At 42.5% G+C, this 19245-nt stretch overlaps 5 protein-coding genes across 5 annotated transcripts in view; 2 read left to right on the top strand and 3 right to left on the bottom strand.

The window, feature by feature from the left end:
- The window catches only part of LOC126562565 (D-aspartate oxidase), a 199821-nt gene that overhangs the window by 122038 nt on the left and 58538 nt on the right, over nt 1–19245 (bottom strand). The gene's annotated exons all lie outside the window — the stretch shown is intronic.
- LOC126562960 (charged multivesicular body protein 4b) overlaps nt 1–19245 on the top strand; it is a 130014-nt gene that overhangs the window by 70721 nt on the left and 40048 nt on the right. The window lies entirely within an intron of this gene.
- LOC126562961 (charged multivesicular body protein 5) overlaps nt 1–19245 on the top strand; it is a 225250-nt gene that overhangs the window by 36582 nt on the left and 169423 nt on the right. The window lies entirely within an intron of this gene.
- Nucleotides 2093–3217, bottom strand: LOC126560814 (uncharacterized). Its single transcript, XM_050216765.1, has 3 exons — nt 3164–3217; nt 2853–3087; nt 2093–2757 (listed from the first exon to the last, which is right to left on the bottom strand). The coding sequence occupies exons 1-3, from the start codon at nt 3215–3217 to the stop codon at nt 2093–2095; spliced, it is 954 nt and encodes a 317-aa protein (XP_050072722.1).
- LOC126560815 (uncharacterized) lies at nt 8144–11808 on the bottom strand. The gene is made up of 4 exons (XM_050216766.1): nt 11805–11808; nt 8703–8937; nt 8347–8634; nt 8144–8279 (listed from the first exon to the last, which is right to left on the bottom strand). The coding sequence occupies exons 1-4, from the start codon at nt 11806–11808 to the stop codon at nt 8144–8146; spliced, it is 663 nt and encodes a 220-aa protein (XP_050072723.1).

Below are 19245 nucleotides of genomic sequence, written 5' to 3' on the forward strand. Positions count from 1 at the left end.
CTTTAATTTTATACATGCTGTACGAATGATGCCTGTACTGTGGAATAAAGATACGCCTGGGTATAAGCATCCACACACGCTCCAGGAAGCTTGGAACACGCTATCGCAACAGTTTGGAATTTCTGCTCATCATCTGAAAGAGAAATGGCATTTGTTGCGAGCTCAGTTTCGCCGCAACGTTATCATCATGGAACGAAAGCGAGCGAAAGGATTTTGTATGGTGTTTTTTTTTTTTTCTAACAACAAATATGGTAATGCGTAATTAAAAATCAATCCATTTCAACAGCTCCCGAAGCCTGTAAACCATTGTGGTTTGCGTTTGAAGCAATGCGTTTTCTAAAGGAATCTTCTGGCGACGTCCTAGCAGAGGAAACAGTGAGTGTAAGTCCTGTTTCTCTTCTTATTCTTGGCATTAACGACCTGCTAGGTCACGTCGGCCATCGAATGGCTTACTACACTTTGCTGATACCATGTAGTTGGATAATCCGTCCTCATTAAGCGCGTCTAAAAATTATAAATTTCGCTCTCCGTTGTTGAACTTTTTTTAATTGTTTTTATTCTAATAGTTTTATTGCACTAAGCAAAAGTTCAAGCAAAGGATATTTGCAGATTTCTGCTATGAACGTACTCTATATTAAATTATAATAATTTCACTTACGTTTGATTGCTTGTACATTTCAGCCGACAGTTGAAGTCATCGAACCAGTTGTGATAGAAGAGAGCGTTGGTACAGAAGAATTGCCCGTAAGCAGTAAAGCTGCGGAAGATATAGATTCACATGAGGTTGTACTAGAGCTTATCGAACATGTTAAACGTTCGCCCGTATTGTGGGATACAAGTTTCCCCCAATATAAAAATCTATCCGTACAAAAATCGCAATGGTGTGAAATTGCAAAGCAAATGCAATTGTCAATTGAGACAGTAAAACAGAAATGGCAACTACTAAGAGCACAATTTCGAAGCAACATTAGCAAAATGAAACTTCATTATGCCTCGGGTTCGGGTAGGTAGATTCGCTGATGGTTCGAGGCAATACACAGAGTACAAATAGGTTGTTTTTATTTTCAGGCGTAATACCACCGACATGGTTTGGGTTTGAACCCATGCTTTTCTTGCTGAAAGGAAAAAGTCTTGATCGTCTTATTTCCTCGGTATGTAAACCACATCTTGTAAATGCAGTTACAAAATTTGTGTTTGTAACTGTTTAAAATTTTTATTTATTTTATTTTAGAAACAATCAAAACAGGTGAAAACAAATGAACCAGTGCCCAAAACAACATCAGTACGACAATTTGCACCGCGGCGGGTAATACCCAAAGCAACAGAAAAGCATAAGATGTTGCTAAGAAATTCTACCACGAACCGCGAAACCAAACGACCCAGCAACACCGTCACTGTGAACGGTTCACCAAAAGCGGTACGAATAATTCCACACGTCTCGTCACCATCTACATCGAGAGGAATCCCACCCTTCCGCTCACCGTTTTCTGTTTCTCAAATAGATCCTTTAATTGTAAAAACGTTTCAAAACCTATCACAAATAACAGAAAAAATAGCACAAACAGAGACCTCACCGTACAGCGGATTGCTAAGTCATCTGGGTTCGGTCTTGTCTAGAAAGCGCGATTGTGATTTTAACGCAATTGAAGGTGTTCTACTGAATTGTTTGAACGAGCTTAGCCAGTTTCCAAACGCAGGGAACGATAACGAACACGGTATTGCAGTAGCAGACTACACCAATCCAGCTTATGAAGAGGAAGAAACGGACAGTGATTAGTGCATTACTTAGATTGTGTTATGAAGATAACTTAATGTGCAGGAAATGTAAATTGAGCATTGATCAAATTAAAAATAAGTTTCATCGGCTCGGACACCCAGCCCAGTGTCATCAGTTATGATAGCTATAATAATTTAAATTTTATCTGCCTAAAGTGTTCCTTTCTGAAAATAAACTGGTTCCATTCCGTTAAAAAAATGGAACTTTCCCATTACTAGTGGAAAGCAGCGTAAAAACGGTCGTTAAGCTTGGAACTTCGGTGCTCTTTAATAAAATTTGTTCAACCTGGACCACATACATTTCGCTATCCTGCTATTATTGTGGGGATGTTGACGGTGAGGAAACGGTTTTTCGAAAGCCCTTAGCTTGTGCTCGTTTATATGCATTTTTAAGTTTTTTCATGAAAAAGATTGCCACTCGTTTGTGGTTAACGGTTAGCGTCGCTGTTGTTCCTATGCGCTGGAACAATCGTGTGACGTTCGTCATTTGCATCATCGCTATCTTTTGCGTGCCCTTGCCTATGCCGGTCCAGCTGCATTGGGTTAGAAATTTTCTTGTAAACAATACATCCAATGCATCGGCCATACGGTTTTCACTTCTGCCGTCGGATACGTATCCTTCTAGCCACTGGAAAATCTTCTCCTCATAGTCTGGTTGGGCTAGTTGTTCATTAAACGATTCTAACTGTTCCAAACTATCGATAGCTTTAAACCCTATGTCAATAAATGTACGCTTCTTTTGAGGTGGTTTTGCTACATTATGCAGGATGGATTGGAATTGGTCACCGATTAAATCTAACTTTCCATTAATTTCCATCAAGCTTGTTTCCAATTTGGTGAGCTTTTGCTCTGTGCGTGACAACAAGTTTACGATGGATTTGTCGGATGTTATTGCTTCAGTGAATGTGTCTACTGCTTCTGGTGTGGTTGATTTTGTTTTCAATGATGGTGTGGGCATCACTTGGTCTCTTGTTGACGATGCTGTAAGAATAAAGGGCAATGTGCATGAACAGTTTAGATTGTTGTGTTGGTGTGGATGTTCTTTGGCGTTTTGAAATGCATAGAAAATGACATACCTGCACGGTCACGTCGAGCTGTAGCTACACTGTTGAGTTTATGCTTACTATAATTTTTTTGTCTTTTCGTACGTACAATCAATTCTGGAAAAACGTCGTCATTTACCAGCTGATCATCCTGAACTTCAACGCTGGAAATAAATGGATCGGAATCTGGATTCTTGCCACATTCCACCTTGATAAACTCAATCATGACGTCCTCGCTGTCGTAATCGAGTTCCTCTGGTTCTTCTTGCTGCTGGAAGGATGCGGAAAACCTGTGTTTAGAATACAGTTACATCTATCGTTACCAGGCTTCCGATGCCGCTCACCTGTTCTGGCTTGTGCTTCGATGCGACGACGCTTTTTTTAAGTGCACGTTCCATTCTTGGCATCCGTAAGAATAAACAAACGAATTTTCCCCTGGTACTTTCTACGCCCGTAAGCTGTTACGTTGAAGCAGATAAAACAAAAGCTAGAGCGTATAATTCCGAGTATTCGTGAGGATAAGACCCTTTCTCCTAGCTACCCAAACCAATTTGTAAAAATTGAAACAAACTATTTCACAGCACGATAGATGTAAACAAGTCGAAATTGTGTATAGTTTTTTCACCGGAGCGAACAATGCGATGCAGCAAGTGATATTACTTGGTTTCCTGGAGTTCTGCGAACTTCCAGCTGAAATTGACGAATGAATGACGACCGATTGTAATAGCTTCGAATGAACAAAAAAATCAAACAATTTATTTACCAAAGACAGGCAGCAAGCAGCATATAGACAAATAAAGTAACCGAATTCAAACAATAAAGTAACAGAAACAAAAAAAAAAGATGCCCAAAAAAACTTCTTCCAACTGTCAACTGGTTTAACCCAAGATATATACATTTTAGATAATGTATACACCTTGGGTGCAACCCAATTTTCTCGACAGCTCTCCATTGTCGGTCAGAGGGAAAAAAGCTTGACAGCGAAGTCTCCAAAAAACGGCACCCACGATCTTTGGTATTTTATCTGTTGGAATGGTTAGATGTGTTTTCGTCGAGCAATATGTTGTGTTTGAGAAGTGTAAAAAGCTGTAAGCCTCGTTTTTCGGGAGCAAAAACCGAAGTACATTAAAAAGGAAATATTCGTTGTGTCTTAAATGTGAGAGTTTGTGCGATGTGGATTTAGTGGCAAAAAACGTTCACTAGTACTCACCGACGGCCATTTCCGCGCTTAAAAGAAAGGATGACGCCGCAGTTACAGCGCCACCTACAGACCTTGGTGGATGTGAGATGAAACATTCACTGAACGGGGATGAAACGCCATTTGCCAGCGTCGTTTCGGTGTACTTCGCCAGTGTGCCGGGTATATCCTCATTTTAGTAAATGTTTCTTTCTGGTTTTTTTTCTTTTCTTCTCGTATTTTTGTTGTTGCAGCCTAGGTTTTCCTGTTACCCGTATTTTGTGTATCCTGCGAATGATGCTACTGTTGAAGCGTTTCCGCATCAACGCCTTGCTGAATTTGTGCGCTGTGCTGCTAGTTGAGCTGATACCGGGCCTCATTAAAACTGGCAAAATATTGGATATGGTCACACCGGAGATAGTGGATGACAAGAGTAGCAATGAGGTGGACGAGGACGCGGACGACGAGCAGGAGGAGGTGGGGGAGAATGATGTGATGGAGAACGAGGATGAGGACACGGACGATGAGGAGAATGATGAGAATGAGGTGGAGGAAAAGGAGAAGGATGAAGAGAAAGAATAGGAGTAGGAGATGGATGTGTGGGAGGGGGTGGGGGACGAGGAGGATATGGATGTGTGAGAAGTAGAGACGGATGTGTGGGAGGTGGTGGTGGGGGTGATGAAGAAGATGGCGGTGAAGGTGGTGGAGGAGGTACAGGAGATGGAAGAGGTAGAGGAGGTAGAGGAGATGGAAGGGGTAGAGGAGATGGAGGAAGTAGAACAGGTAGGGGATGTAGAGGAGATGGAAGAGGTAGAGGAGGTAGGGGTGATGGAAGAGGTAGAGGAGGTAGGGGTGATGGAGGAGGTAGAGGAGGTAGGGGTGATGGAAGAGGTAGAGGAGGTAGTGGTGACGGAAGAGGTAGAGGAAATGGAGGAGGAGGAAGATATGGGTGATGATGACGATGATGTTTATGATGAGGAGTTATAGGTAAGTAGTATGTCCTCTACCAATATAACACACCTTTTAAAACCGTTGATTTGACAGTCAACTTTTGAGTGAAAAGTTGCATCCGTTTATCAGCGATTTTAAAAGGCTTGTTGTTTGGTAGAGGACACACTACTTACCTGTAACTCTTCATCATAAACATCATCGTCGTCGTCGCCCATATCTTCCTCCTCCTCCATGTCCTCTACCTCTTCCGTCACCACTACCTCCTCTACCTCTTCCATCACCCCTACCTCCTCTACCTCCTCCATCACCCCTACCTCCTCTACCTCTTCCATCACCCCTACCTCCTCTACCTCTTCCATCTCCTCTACATCCCCTACCTGTTCTACTTCCTCCATCTCCTCTACCCCTTCCATCTCCTCTACCTCCTCTACCTCTTCCATCTCCTGTACCTCCTCCACCACCTTCACCGCCATCTTCTTCATCACCCCCACCACCACCTCCCACACATCCGTCTCTACTTCTCACACATCCATATCCTCCTCGTCCCCCACCCCCTCCCACACATCCATCTCCTACTCCTATTCTTTCTCTTCATCCTTCTCCTTTTCCTCCACCTCATTCTCATCATTCTCCTCATCGTCCGTGTCCTCATCCTCGTTCTCCATCACATCATTCTCCCCCACCTCCTCCTGCTCGTCGTCCGCGTCCTCGTCCACCTCATTGCTACTCTTGTCATCCACTATCTCCGGTGTGACCATATCCAATATTTTGCCAGTTTTAATGAGGCCCGGTATCAGCTCAACTAGCAGCACAGCGCACAAATTCAGCAAGGCGTTGATGCGGAAACGCTTCAACAGTAGCATCATTCGCAGGATACACAAAATACGGGTAACAGGAAAACCTAGGCTGCAACAACAAAAATACGAGAAGAAAAGAAAAAAAACCAGAAAGAAACATTTACTAAAATGAGGATATACCCGGCACACTGGCGAAGTACACCGAAACGACGCTGGCAAATGGCGTTTCATCCCCGTTCAGTGAATGTTTCATCTCACATCCACCAAGGTCTGTAGGTGGCGCTGTAACTGCGGCGTCATCCTTTCTTTTAAGCGCGGAAATGGCCGTCGGTGAGTACTAGTGAACGTTTTTTGCCACTAAATCCACATCGCACAAACCCTCACATTTAAGACACAACGAATATTTCCTTTTTAATGTACTTCGGTTTTTGCTCCCGAAAAACGAGGCTTACAGCTTTTGACACTTCTCAAACACAACATATTGCTCGACGAAAACACATCTAACCATTCCAACAGATATAATACCAAAGATCGTGGGTGCCGCTTTTTGGAGACTTCGCTGTCAAGCTTTTTTCCCACTGAGCGACAATGGAGAGCTGTCGAGAAAATTGGGTTGCACCCAAGGTGTATACATTATCTAAAATGTATATATCTTGGGTTGAACCAAATGACTGTTGGAAGAAGTTTATTTGGGCATCTTTTTTTATATTTCAATAACTTTATTGTTTGAATTCGGTAACTTTATTTGTCTATATTTTGCTTGCTACCTGTCTTTGGTATATTAATTGTTTGATTTTTTTGTTCATTCGAAGCTACTACATTCGGCCGTCATGCATTCGTCAATTTCGGCTGGAAGTTCGCAGAACAAAAAAGATCCAGGAAACCAAGTACCGGTACTTCGTACGAATACGTTCTACGCTAGGGTTCTAGGGCGAGCCAAACTGATCGATGTGGAACTGGAACTGATCGCTGATAAATCGCCGGTAGAATAGCCGCAACGCAAAGAAATTGGTATGCGCACATCAAGTCATCGAAAGCAATACGAAATAGCATGATGTTGAATGATTGTTAACAATACTGAACTGGAGAATGAGTAAGTGATTAACGCTATTGAAATGATTCATCCGGTTTCGATCTTGTCCCATTTAGGTCAGCTGTTTCAATGTGATAGGGCCCCCGACTTTCATTCGACTTCGAGGGACTAAATCTGCCACTTGGTACGATTATGCATCGGAGAATGCTGATGATGGGTGCACCTGTTCTAAGGCAGATTCTGCTGTGGTTAAAGATAGATGATTATGAGAGTATTATGTTAAGTGAATGCTCTCTAATCGATTTTAACAACAGCAAACCGAAATACCTTATGTGTCCTTCCCAGACCTTCGTCAACATACAAATACAATACAAGAGTAGTTCGAATAGTCACATTTGTAAACTCTACCCCAGATCGGAACTGGATCAGAATATCTAGAAAGCCGTTATTTCCAAAAGGGCAAAAATTATCCCCTTCAATATGTTCTAAGGCTTGTCAGGAGTTCCAAAAAAATTATAAGAAGATAAGGGAAAAAGGACAAAACCAGCAAGCCAACATCTTTCGCAAAACACTGACTTGCAATGAGTGAACAAATAGTTAAAAAATATGAAAACGTCTGTGCAATGCACAAGATTTGTGAAACTTTTGCCACAGCGCGTGTAAGAGCACGGAATCATTTTTCTTAACTGTGGAGCATTGTGCGCAATGTTCTGAGCACAAAACAACCATGTATAAGACTTAAAAAAATTACATCATTTATGCTTCGAATGAATCCGGTCTTGTTGCACTATCTCACTCGCACCTTGCGTACTAGTAAAAACTGTGTGAAAGATTTTGTGAACGATGTAATGGACAAGCTTAGGGAGCAAAAGAGTGACTGGTCGGTAATCGTAATTGGAAGCGGTTTAATTGAATCCGGCGTAATATGTGTTTTAAAAACTTTAAGGGCATGGCTAGGAGAGCGAAACCTCGAAAAGGAAATTAAATGTTGGCGGCTTTGGATTCGTGTACCTTCGCTTTTAGCAGCGATGGACTGCAATAATTACTTTGAGCTCAGAGGGGTTACATTCCACAATGTATAGGTGAGGAGGAGATAAGTGACTTCACAATGTTAGTTTCAGAATTTACCATTTTCTACGCAAATGTTTAAGCATAGATGTAAAAATGGATTGTAAAGATGTTAAATGTATGTAATTTAGAATCCGTAAAATGAAATGTATATTTACGATTATCTGTAACTGTCTGTTATAAACCATAGATCGAAATGTGCAATAAAGCATCATAAGGATTCTGCATCAATTATCTTTGTAATTATGTTTTTCCTCACATCCTTCAATCGTTTGCAGGAGTATCATTCCCCTATTTGTCAATTAGATGCGCCTTTAGTACAATGAGTCTGCTTCACAATGGCTCTGTATCGTATGTTGAACAGTTCCGCAAATAAAGGAGCTCCACATTTTGTAATGTTGTTCTGGAAGCATGTTGCTAGTCGCTCAAAAATGCTGAAACGGCGAGAGAAACGGCGACAATAAATTTTAATTGTTAGTGACAACTTTCCAGCCAGCTTACCTGCAAGCTCTTTCCGTCATAGTTTCGATGGTTTTACTTCGCAGTTCGGCCCAATCCGTCATTGAACAATTCTGCAACAACTCTTGCAAATTTCCAGCGCAATACGAATAGTTCGACTGTGGCACAATAAGAACATTAGCTCCATCCCGTTCACATATGTAGGCAAACTCTTCCTCTAGCATGATCAGTGTTTTAATCATTGAAACATCGCGCTCGGTAAAGCATACCTCCAGCTGCCGCGTGAAGGGAAGGTAACACTTTTTTATCTCTTCAAATTGATCACAGTTACTGCGGAGGGGAAAAGGGAAAAGTATCAAAATGAAGCACATACACACAGGTTGGCATCGAGCACGTACTAGTTGATGAAATCTTTCCGATTTTCCGCGGTTAGTGAATCCAAAGCGTTGGTGAAATTTTGCGGATCATGATGCAGATTGACGCAGGTTTGCAGATCTTGATTGGCTTCCACCATGCTCCGGGCTTGTACGGAGTCGTTCGTTTGCTCTAGGCACAGAGTTTCGAAAACCGTATCGAATTGAAACATTAGCTCCACGTACTGTTGAAACGTGGCATCGCTGGTGACAGTGGAAGCTAGATAAAATGTGAAAACTTTTTAAACCGTATTAACTCAGACGTGTTTGTATCTCACTTGTAGTTAGACAGACAAGCAAAGCAATGAGCAGTAACATTTTTCACAACACTTCGCGAACAATCGCGCTCGGATGCGGCTGATGCACTAATCGGTACTGCAATTGGATGACGATTGCACGCAAAAGATGTACTCTCTGCAAATACTTTTGCCACGATCAATTAGTTCAATTGATCAATTTATTAGCCGAGCTGCACAGTGTGGAATGCTAATAATGGGTGCACATCTTGGCGATAGGATAGAGCACTAGAGTAATGTTCGCTCAAAGGAGCAATGAACGTACTTATCGCAATCTGTCCAGCGACACTGTCTTACAAAGTCGCCCCTTGGTTTAAAATAGTGTAAACGGAACCCGAATGACTTTGTTGCGGAATCTTTTTTCAAATATTTATTCATGTCACATATGTTTCAAACGTATGGCAATAAGACCTGGCCACTTTATTTGAATAAACAATAAAAAATATTTAAAACGTATTATATTATTCTTCCACACATCCACAACCGAGTACGCCCGGGATAAACAAAGAGTAATGAAGAAATGTCTTATCATATTTTTTCCTTTAGTTAGTAGTCATCACCAGTGGTAGATTAACCTATGGGCGAAGGTGGCGGCCACCAGGGGCCTCACCGATCAGCGGAGGCCTCGCCGACCAGGGGGGCTTCGCCGGAAAGAGGAACTTCATCGATCAGGGAGCATCGCGAGCCTAGGAATTATACCCCCGCATCAATTGCACCACAACCCCCCCCCCCCCTCTCCCCTCTCGATCAACACTTTACTTAATAAAATAAACCGCCATACTTAATAATAAGTAACAATTAGGATGATGTAATTTAAAGATCAATCAAGATTATACGCTATCGAAAGAACGTGTGAATCACCTCAGAGTAATTTTCGAAAAAAGTGTTTTTTGAGCTCGTTTAGCACGCAGTACTGACATATCTAGTTCTCCTATCTGTTTCCAGGATTCCATTCGGTCAGGGGCTCCGAAATATACACCAATGGTTGCATTCGATTCACACTTGCTCCAACCAACGAGATCGTCTCATTGCTTATTCTTAGTACAGTAAAAGTCCGGTATCCTTATCACTTGCAAAAGATTACCGTCAGGACATGTGAATCATGTCCTGATTATCTACCCAAACGTAGGACTGATGTGTTAATTTGTCTATCATTTCAACGGACCTTGACGCCTTGTTAAAGCATCTAAAGGTATTATAATTTATAGTACAAAATACAAAAGCCTGACAACGACAAAGACGCAAAAAAGTACATGGACTCACGGAACGGACACAATTGAGAAACGCGACAAGCGTCAAATAGGGCTCATAGCGGTCAGGCACGAAATGAAATTCATTTCGAATTTTCGCTGGATGAACTCCAAGGGCGCCACCGAGACCGCGAGACCGATCAGTCTAGGCCACCACACTACGGATGCCTACTCTACGACTGACAGGACAAGCAAGCAGTAGAGCGTTTTAGCCGAAATCGGTTCACCTGACGCTTTAACAGGCCTATAAGCTAGTTACCCCTTGTGACTATGTGTTCCAATCGGTCATAGAAGTTCACCTTATCGTCAGGGAGCACTCCAAGATCCTTGGCACAACGTTAACGTTCGATAACTGCCCCGTTCAGGTTGTAGGCATAAAGCAGGATATCACTCTTTTGGGCAAAAGTGGCAGTAATACACTGCTCGCGGCATTTTTTGCTATCAGCAAACTAAGTCAAGGAAACCCAGAAATGGCAGGCCTAAACCTCGCGTAGTTGTAACGATGAAAAGGAACAGTCTTTACACACTTGATTTTTCTTAATTCTTAATAATTGGTCACTAGACTTGTTGACACCACGTAGTTGGAGTCCTCACTATGAAGGGGCGGTCCGCAAAGGATTTGTAATTTTGTTATTTTATTTTGTTGAATTCAAACGACCATATGTGGCCTCCTTGTGGCCTTGCCTCCGTTTTACATTTACAGTTAACATTTACATTTTTACATTCAACAAGTAATGGGCTGCACTTTACGTGTACAATTAAAGAACGCAGAGCGCGACAGGCCTGGTTCAAAACGATAACACACGGCGTTGAATTCGTCAAGAACGTCAAGAAGTGATCCAGCACGGAGCGATCTAGCCGGGGCATAAATGTTAATTGCAGAGAGGAGCGCCGGCGAGTCGATGCGATTGTCAAGTAGACCGGCGACAAAAAGTCTCTGCGCGTTACAATTTCGCTGTTTCAGCGACTCCTGGTTAAGTAACGCGCAACGTCGCATTGTAGTCCACCTGGACACTGCAGCCACGCAGCGCAAACCGTGTAAATTTACGCTGAATGGATTCCAGGCGAGCCAAAGAGGGTGCCGTTGTGGGCCACCACTCCACGGATGAGTATTCCACCACAGACCGAACTAAGGAACAGTACAGCATCTTAACGGCAATCGGGTAGGTAAGATCGCGCGCAAGCTTCTTCAGAATGCCAACTAGCAGATTGCCCTTTGTACTCCTTTGTACTGTGTATTTGTACCCCGGTCCCGCCACTTTAATTTAATCTTACGTCAAACAAAAATCCAGAAAGTCATAAATAAAGTATAAACTAATTAACAAACTAATTAAGCTAACTAAATAATAACTAAAAACTAAATATAAATTTATTAACAAACTAAATAAGCGATCATAATATGTTGTAGAACTAAAATACAATAGAATATAATACAATATTAATTTCGCTCATCAATTTTCAAAAGAGAATCCGTTGGCTGGCACAGAGGTTAACCCGCCTTTCACACGACCCAAATATCGAATCCCATCCAGTTCATTTACCCATCCTTAGCAAAAAATAAATGCGTGACATGACATAACAGGTTATTATGATAAGCCAGAGGTTTATTTTTCCGTAGCAAAATCAATTCAGTTTCGATATGCAATTGCGATGCAATTTGAGCTGGAAACTGGTTTGTTACAAACAAATAATTAATAAATAAAATGAAACGGAAAGCATTACGGCCAGGCCATCCTATCCGAATGTAATAAAATAAAAAGGTTCAGGTTGTTTTCATTGTGTTTGTCTTTTCTTGATTTACATAGCAGTAAAATGTTGGCTATGCTGTTGGTTATTGCAAACGTACAAGTGAAATAAATTTAGCGAAGAACCATAAAACATGATTAGTTGACAAGTAAGCACTAGACACATGTTTAAAATTGGTTAAAAATAATGCAATCGTAAAAACTGTTGCACACCGATATTAGTGGAAAAGCATTTTGCACTCTTTGGAGGAAGCCGATGGATGATCCATATAAAGCATCCTAAAAAAGACGGACGCAGGCGCGCACGCGGCGTCATAACTCACCTAAAACATGAAAAATGCGCCACCAGCCGTGGAAAGCGCAAACTTTGCCCCCGTTCCAATGAGAGCCCTGGTGAGGTAACATGATTACTCCGTAGAATTCGAACAAGATTTAAAAAAGCCATGATAGACTATTTCTCTCGTCCAGTTCCGGTAGATGTTTGGTGGAGGAAATTCTTTAAACGATCGTGCTTGGAGACATTCTTCCTAGGAGCTTCTCCCTTGTTACAAAATGTTCATTTGGAAAATTCGCAGCGAACTCACTTTCACTTTTCCTCGTGCATTTTATTTGAGTAAGATTTTTCTTTTTTATACCTTGCCTGCTGCGCTACGAACTGGAGGTATAGATGGAACACCGTCATCAACACCACACGTATCGTGAAGCATTGCGGGGGAGCGATCCGAAATTGGACCAAATCGAACCGTACCGATCGCTGGCAGTGAGGGACGCTACTGAAGCGTCCGGTTCTAACTAGCAGACCGCTAAAAATACATCTCATCTCTGGTGCGCATCATCGGGACCGATCTCTCGAGCCGTCAGCATGATCATCTTTGCTAGCTGATTCGTTTTGGCAGCATGGTGTGCGCGTGTGTAGGGCTGTGGAAGGACTGTCAGGACGGTCGACATCGGTGGACGAGGTGCATTCGTACGCCAAACGAGCTACAAATTAGGTAGCGAACGAGTTTGAAACGAACAGTTTTTCCACCTCCGTAGCGACACGGTTTTCCGCCTCAGGTGGTGAATAATTCTTACCTGGTGGTGTGGTTGTGGAACCTTTTCCTGCACGAAATTTAGCATGCCTGGGAAGCTGAGGTGTGGTGTGGTGCGCTGAGTGAAAGATCGCTTCCCAGCAAAGGCAGAGGAATGTGGAAAATAAAATATTTTACCTCACACTTGGCTTGAAGATAGGTGATGGAATTTTTAATGCTTACGATGGGGTGATAAATTGAATGTGCTGCTTGTACATTCATTACATGTTCTTAAGCAACATCTTTTTCTATTATTGTTTTTATAATAACTGCAGGACTGTTAAGTTTAACTAAATTCTAATGGTTAAATTTATCTATATAAATTGCTGATGCAGCAATGTCAACGCCATAGAAGCTGCAGAGGGGAGAACTGAATTTGTTGAGGATATGCGAATGAGTCAGGCTTGTATGTCCTATTAGAAGGCGGGATAGGACTCGTTTGTGGGGGGCTAGATTCCATATCTTGCTTGCTATGGCCTATTATTGAGAGCTCCGACTGGTCCTTTCTTGATTCACTATGCTCCGTGAACGATGCGGTGAATCGATTTACGTCTATTGTTAATGCCACCTTCCATCTATGTTGTCCTATTTTCAAACTCCATACTTCCCCACCGTGGTATGATCGAACCCTACGTTCACTTCGCATAGATAGATCACGAGCACTTCGCAGACTACGTCGATCGCCTTCCGACTTTAACGGGCGAATATTTAAATACTCGGCTTCAGCGTTCCGAATTTATAATCGAGCAAGGAACAGACTATACCTTGGAAAACTTCAGTCCCGTCTTCATCGTCATCCGAAGTGTTTCTGGTCTTATGTGAACAAGCGTCGTAACTCCTCTTCCTTTCTCTCCTCTGTATCCCTGGGTTCGATAACAGCAGACAATGCGGCTGACGCCTGTACTATTTTCGCTGAGCACTTCTCCAGTAATTTCTCTGTACCGGCGGGTCAACCAGATTCTCGGTCAACGGGGATTCTCTTTTCCCAGCTACGGTGGCTCTAAACTCATCAGTTCTGATGCTGTTGAAGCTGCACTATTCAAGCTCAGGCCTTCCTTCTCTCCCGGCCCGGATGGTATCCCTGCCTCTGTACTCAAAAAATGTAATGTTGTGTTTGTTCCAATACTTGTAAAGTTATTCCATATGTCCTTATGTTCCTCTATCTTTCCTGATTTTTGGAAGCGTGCTTGGCTTGTACCTATCCAAAAAAAAGGTAACCCGTCCTTGGTCTCAAATTACCGCGGCATCTCACTTCAATGTGTTACATCAAAGGTGTATGAGCACTTGCTTCACTCATTCCTTTTAAAGTCGTCCAGGCCGTTTATCAGAGCCTCAATTGCATGGATTTTTTCCCAACAGATCTACCACTACTAATCTTATGTCATTCACTTCCTTCATCTCCTCTAACTTAGAATCCGCACATCAAGTTGATGCCGTATGTGCTGATTTTAAATCGGCTTTCGACCGCGTCCCTCACTCCTTACTTCTTCATAAACTATCCCAATTAGGCATAAGCCACTTCTTTGTCTCGTGGTTGCATTCATTTCTGTGTGATCGTTCGTATTATGTTAAGTATAATAACGAATTCTCCTACCCTTTTTCCTCCTCTACGGGCGTCCCACAAGGTAGTGTCCTTAGCTCTTTGTTGTTTGTTATTTTCATTAATGATGTCAGTACCGTGTTTCCCAATGATTGCTTCCTATGCTATGCAGATGACTTAAAAATCTTTCTCGCTATTTACTCTTATGAAGATTGCGAGTCTCTTAAGGCATCCTTGACTGTTTCTCTAATTGGTGCGCTCGTAATTCTATTATCCTCTGTCCTGACAAGTGTAAGGTCATTTCCTTTAGTCGATCCCGAACTCCCATCAGCTACCCCTATGCTCTTGACAATCAGTTTGTTAGCCGAGTCACGGCTATCAAAGTCTTGGGAATCTGGTTGGACAAAGATCTCTCCTTCAACCACCAAATTGATTCCGTGGTTGGGAGAGCTTGGAAGACGCATGGCTTGTTCAAGCGTATTGCTCGCGACTTTTCAGACCCCTTATGCCTGAAAGCTGTGTACTGCTCGCTGGTCAGAGAGGTTCTGGAGTACTGCTCAGTTGACGCCCCTAGTAGTGGTCGTCCCTAGCGAAAACTCATATTGAGCGCATTGAGCGGGTGCAGCGTTCGTTCACCAGGTTTGCAATACGCAAATCACTTGGTGAGCTTTCCCTCCCCCTGTCTCAGTACGAGTCCAGGTGTCAGCTGCTGAAGCTGGATTCTTTGGAAGCTCGCCGTTCCCAGGCCCAATCAACCTTTATTGCCGCTCTCCTTTTCGGTCATACCGATGCTCCTGCTTTGTTATCATGTGTTCCATTTAACATCCCTTCCCGTGCCCTTCGTAATCGTTCCCCTCTTGCGATCCCGAGTCGTCGTATCTCAGCAGGGCGCAAAGACCCACCCGTGTTGTTTTTATAATAACTGCAGGACTGTTAAGTTTAACTAAATTTTAATGGTTAATGCGAATGAGTCAGGCTTGTATCTCCCATTAGAAGGCGGGATAGGACTCGTTTGTGGGGGCTAGGTTCGATATCTTCCCATGAGGTTGTACATCATGCATCTATGCAGAGTACTAGACCATGGGTGCCTTTTAACAACAGATGTTTTAGCAAGTCTTGAGGCATGATCAACGCTCTTTTTATGCTTATAATTAACATACCGAACCCATTTTTTGAAGAATGAACGAAATGAACAAAATAAGGAACGAGCACTACCAACTTGATGTTCTAAAGAAGTAAGCAACAGGATGACTGGCTGAAGGACTGATATCAAACGATTATTCGTTACCCCTTGATCTCTCAATTTAAGTTCAATCAGTCAAGTGTTCAGATCATTGCAGACACCACTGTTGATCAGACTGTCCACTAACAACATGTTTGACTTAATTAAAGTGTACTTAAACAACCACCTCATTTGAGTGACATTAACTTCCCACCATGTAAGCGCCACCTTCCGTATGCCCTTACAAACGCCACGAGTGATTTCGATAGTGATAAACCACCGCCAGACATCGTTGCAAACAGATACGATGGCATCGATGATATGTCTAAATTAACTATCCCCGTCACCAGCAGCCGACTAGACGAGTAGTCCGGTAGTGCCACTGGGGAAGGTATCGAAATTCATTCAGAAGAGCACACCGAAAGGCATAAACTTCGCTCTTAATCTCTAGCCTGATGTGAGCAATTTTAATTGACAGTCTTAATTGTCACCGAGGCACGCGTCGAAAAAGCAAAAAAAAAAAAAACCCCAGAACGCAACCGATCCATCCCCCAAAACGCGTTTAGTGTGTGTTTCAAGGGAGATTCCTGCGAGATCGGTGAAGATCATTGTCTTAGGTTGTATGCAGACTAGAAGTCCCTTGGCTAAACAGATACGGATCGTGCTGACGGTGAAGATGATCATGATGGTGATAAAACGAGACGCCAATTTCGGTCCACCAAAAAGTACTCGGGTGCCGACACATACCGTCCCTTACCGCTAGTACCACCGGTTTTGATTTATCGTCAACATCAACGCGGCTGTCAAGCCGTGCACAATCTGGCTGCCTGGTTGAGAGCCGTATGTGATATACGTACGCAAGATAAGTACGCTAATTAACATGTGTTTATTTATTATCCTGCGTCCGTCGTCCGGTCATCATCCCCTGCGCTTTCGGTAGGAAGATTAAGTGCAGATTGTCAGTTTAGTAAACCGGTCTGGCAGTGGACTTGACGGGGTGGTATAATTTAAGGTGCCGGTGAAAATGGTCCACCTTAATCTGATCTTACCAACCAGAACGATCATCCGAACTGCTGTAGTAGAAAATTGCATCAAAGGGGAAAATTGGACGCCATGGTTACGCCATTCTTAGTCACTGGGTCTGGCTTTGAATGGTCGCAAGAGAAAGTGCTGTGGTGGTGGACATTTAGCAATTGTGCACGTGTGTACTGTTCATCGCTACATTGTTGGGATACACTTTCTCTGTGCAATGAGTGGAATTAATTTTATGTTGATGCAAGGTTCTCATCGGACTAATTTATTAAAGTGGTTATACTGTATCCGTGGAAAACAAAGCACATGACAACATCAACCAGGCTCAATCCATTCCAGACAATACGAGGAGTTACTATGCACCAAGGCATGATTCTAGTTTTCTCCTTCTTGGATTACAAACCTTCCAGGCCCCAGATAGTCAGTCCCTACTACGGGGAAACGATCGAGATGGTATTAGACATGTTTCTACGATTTATAGTGATAACGAAGCTTATTTATTTGGTGTATTCTGTTATGCAACATCAGAGATAGCTGAAAATGTGCTTTTGATATCGTCTACTTAAAATATGTGGAACAAAATTGTGGAAGAAACAGACTTTATCATAATGGTTTTATTAATTTTTTTTGGACAGACATTTGTTGGCTATCTTCTATTTTGATTTATAACATTTGTTATCAAATTAGTTGGTAAACTAACGTTCTTCTGGAATTCGGTTAGGGGTGAAACTTGGCCTCCAGATTGCCGTCTCGCCGTGACCGGATGTAGTCATTCGTTTATTTCCGCCATTTACCAGTATTACGCCGCTTACCAATACTGCAGCATGATTCGCAGACATTCGAATATAAGAGCATCACCATCAACCGTCCAGCCAGGCAGCGAAAACCCCGGGGTGCCTGGAATCGCGGTCCCTTACTTCACTTTGCATATCGACGTTGGAATTCCGAATGGTGTGCGATCATAATATGTGCGATCTTCGCGCGTGTTTCTAATTTTAGTTCATAACAGAGCGAAGCACGGGTGCTCGTGTTTGGAGCCGTCACCCGATAGGGTGTAGTGCGGGCTTTAGCGAGGGGACTTTCCCAAGATTTCAACATGAGAGGGTGCTGGTAGAATTTTGGATCTCGGGGGTCTTATTTTTCTGGTTGTTGTTGTTGGTATTCTTCCCTCTGCTCTCCTATGAACGCACCACTCCAAAGATGGTCCTGGGCCATGGTACGCATACAGACTCACGCCGTGGAGGCTGACGTAAGATTTGTGCGTAAAGTTTGTTTTCATTTGCGTTGCTTTTTTTTTTCTCTCTCCCATTGCTCGTTTTCTGTGAGCCGCTTGTTGGTGATTTTTGTGCGCATAATTCTAACCGCGACGACACAGTTCGAGCTGATGCCTGTGGGGAGCATCATTTCTCGTGTAATTCATCTAAGCGGGAAGAAATGGTGGCCTAAATTTTCCACGGAAGAATGGCACCAAGCTTGTCGTCCGGGCACGGTGCGAAGGTGGACTGATAAATGGCGGCACTTTTTAGTCCGAGGAAAACGGTTTGCCATTTTTCATGCGATGGTTTCAGTACTAAAAAAAAAAAATAGATGAAGGATTCGCTATGCGGTCGAAGTCGTAGCTTACACACACACGAAACCGGTAGCTAATGCTAAGACACTTTTTGTTTTACACATTTGACCCTAATGCTAGAGGGATTGATGGGTTTGGTGTACAGTTTTGAACGATTATTTTCGGCGCCAGTGGAAACGACTTTGTGCATCAACACTATTGCATGATTAATGACTTCTGATATCATGTAGTTACAGTTTTGTTGAGACATTGATTACATTAATTAATTAATAATGAGCAAAATGGAGTGTTTATTAAATCGTTTGGATTGCTTTGAATTTTGAATAATTTTGAACTAAAGTTTTTATTCAATGCCATAAAGAGACAGATATCCGTCCAGCTGTATTGCAGTAACAATTATTTAGTGTTGGTTTCTAACTATAAATGTTCCATATTTAATGAAAATATTTCCATCAAAATCATTTTTACACATAAAAGATTAAATCTTCAACCCTGCGGTATGCGATCGTACTAAAATAAAAATAAAAATAAATGATTATATTTTAAAAATATTTTCCATCCCAGCGCAATTTGTGCTGACATTGTTAGACAAAAGAAAGCAGCCCGACCATGCAACGGATCGACCCTTGACTTCACATTACCAAACGACAGGCTTGTTGTCGCGCCAAATAAGTCTCGTCGGTCAAGATTGTTGTCCACCAAACGGTGGCCGAAATCTTCCCTCTAAGCTTAGGAAACCACCTTTCATCGGCACCCATTTTTTCTTTTTGCTCCCTGCCTGTGTTTGCGTTTTTTTTTTCCAA

This window comes from Anopheles maculipalpis, chromosome 3RL, assembly GCF_943734695.1.
Source record: "Anopheles maculipalpis chromosome 3RL, idAnoMacuDA_375_x, whole genome shotgun sequence".
Classification (NCBI taxonomy): domain Eukaryota; kingdom Metazoa; phylum Arthropoda; class Insecta; order Diptera; family Culicidae; genus Anopheles; species Anopheles maculipalpis.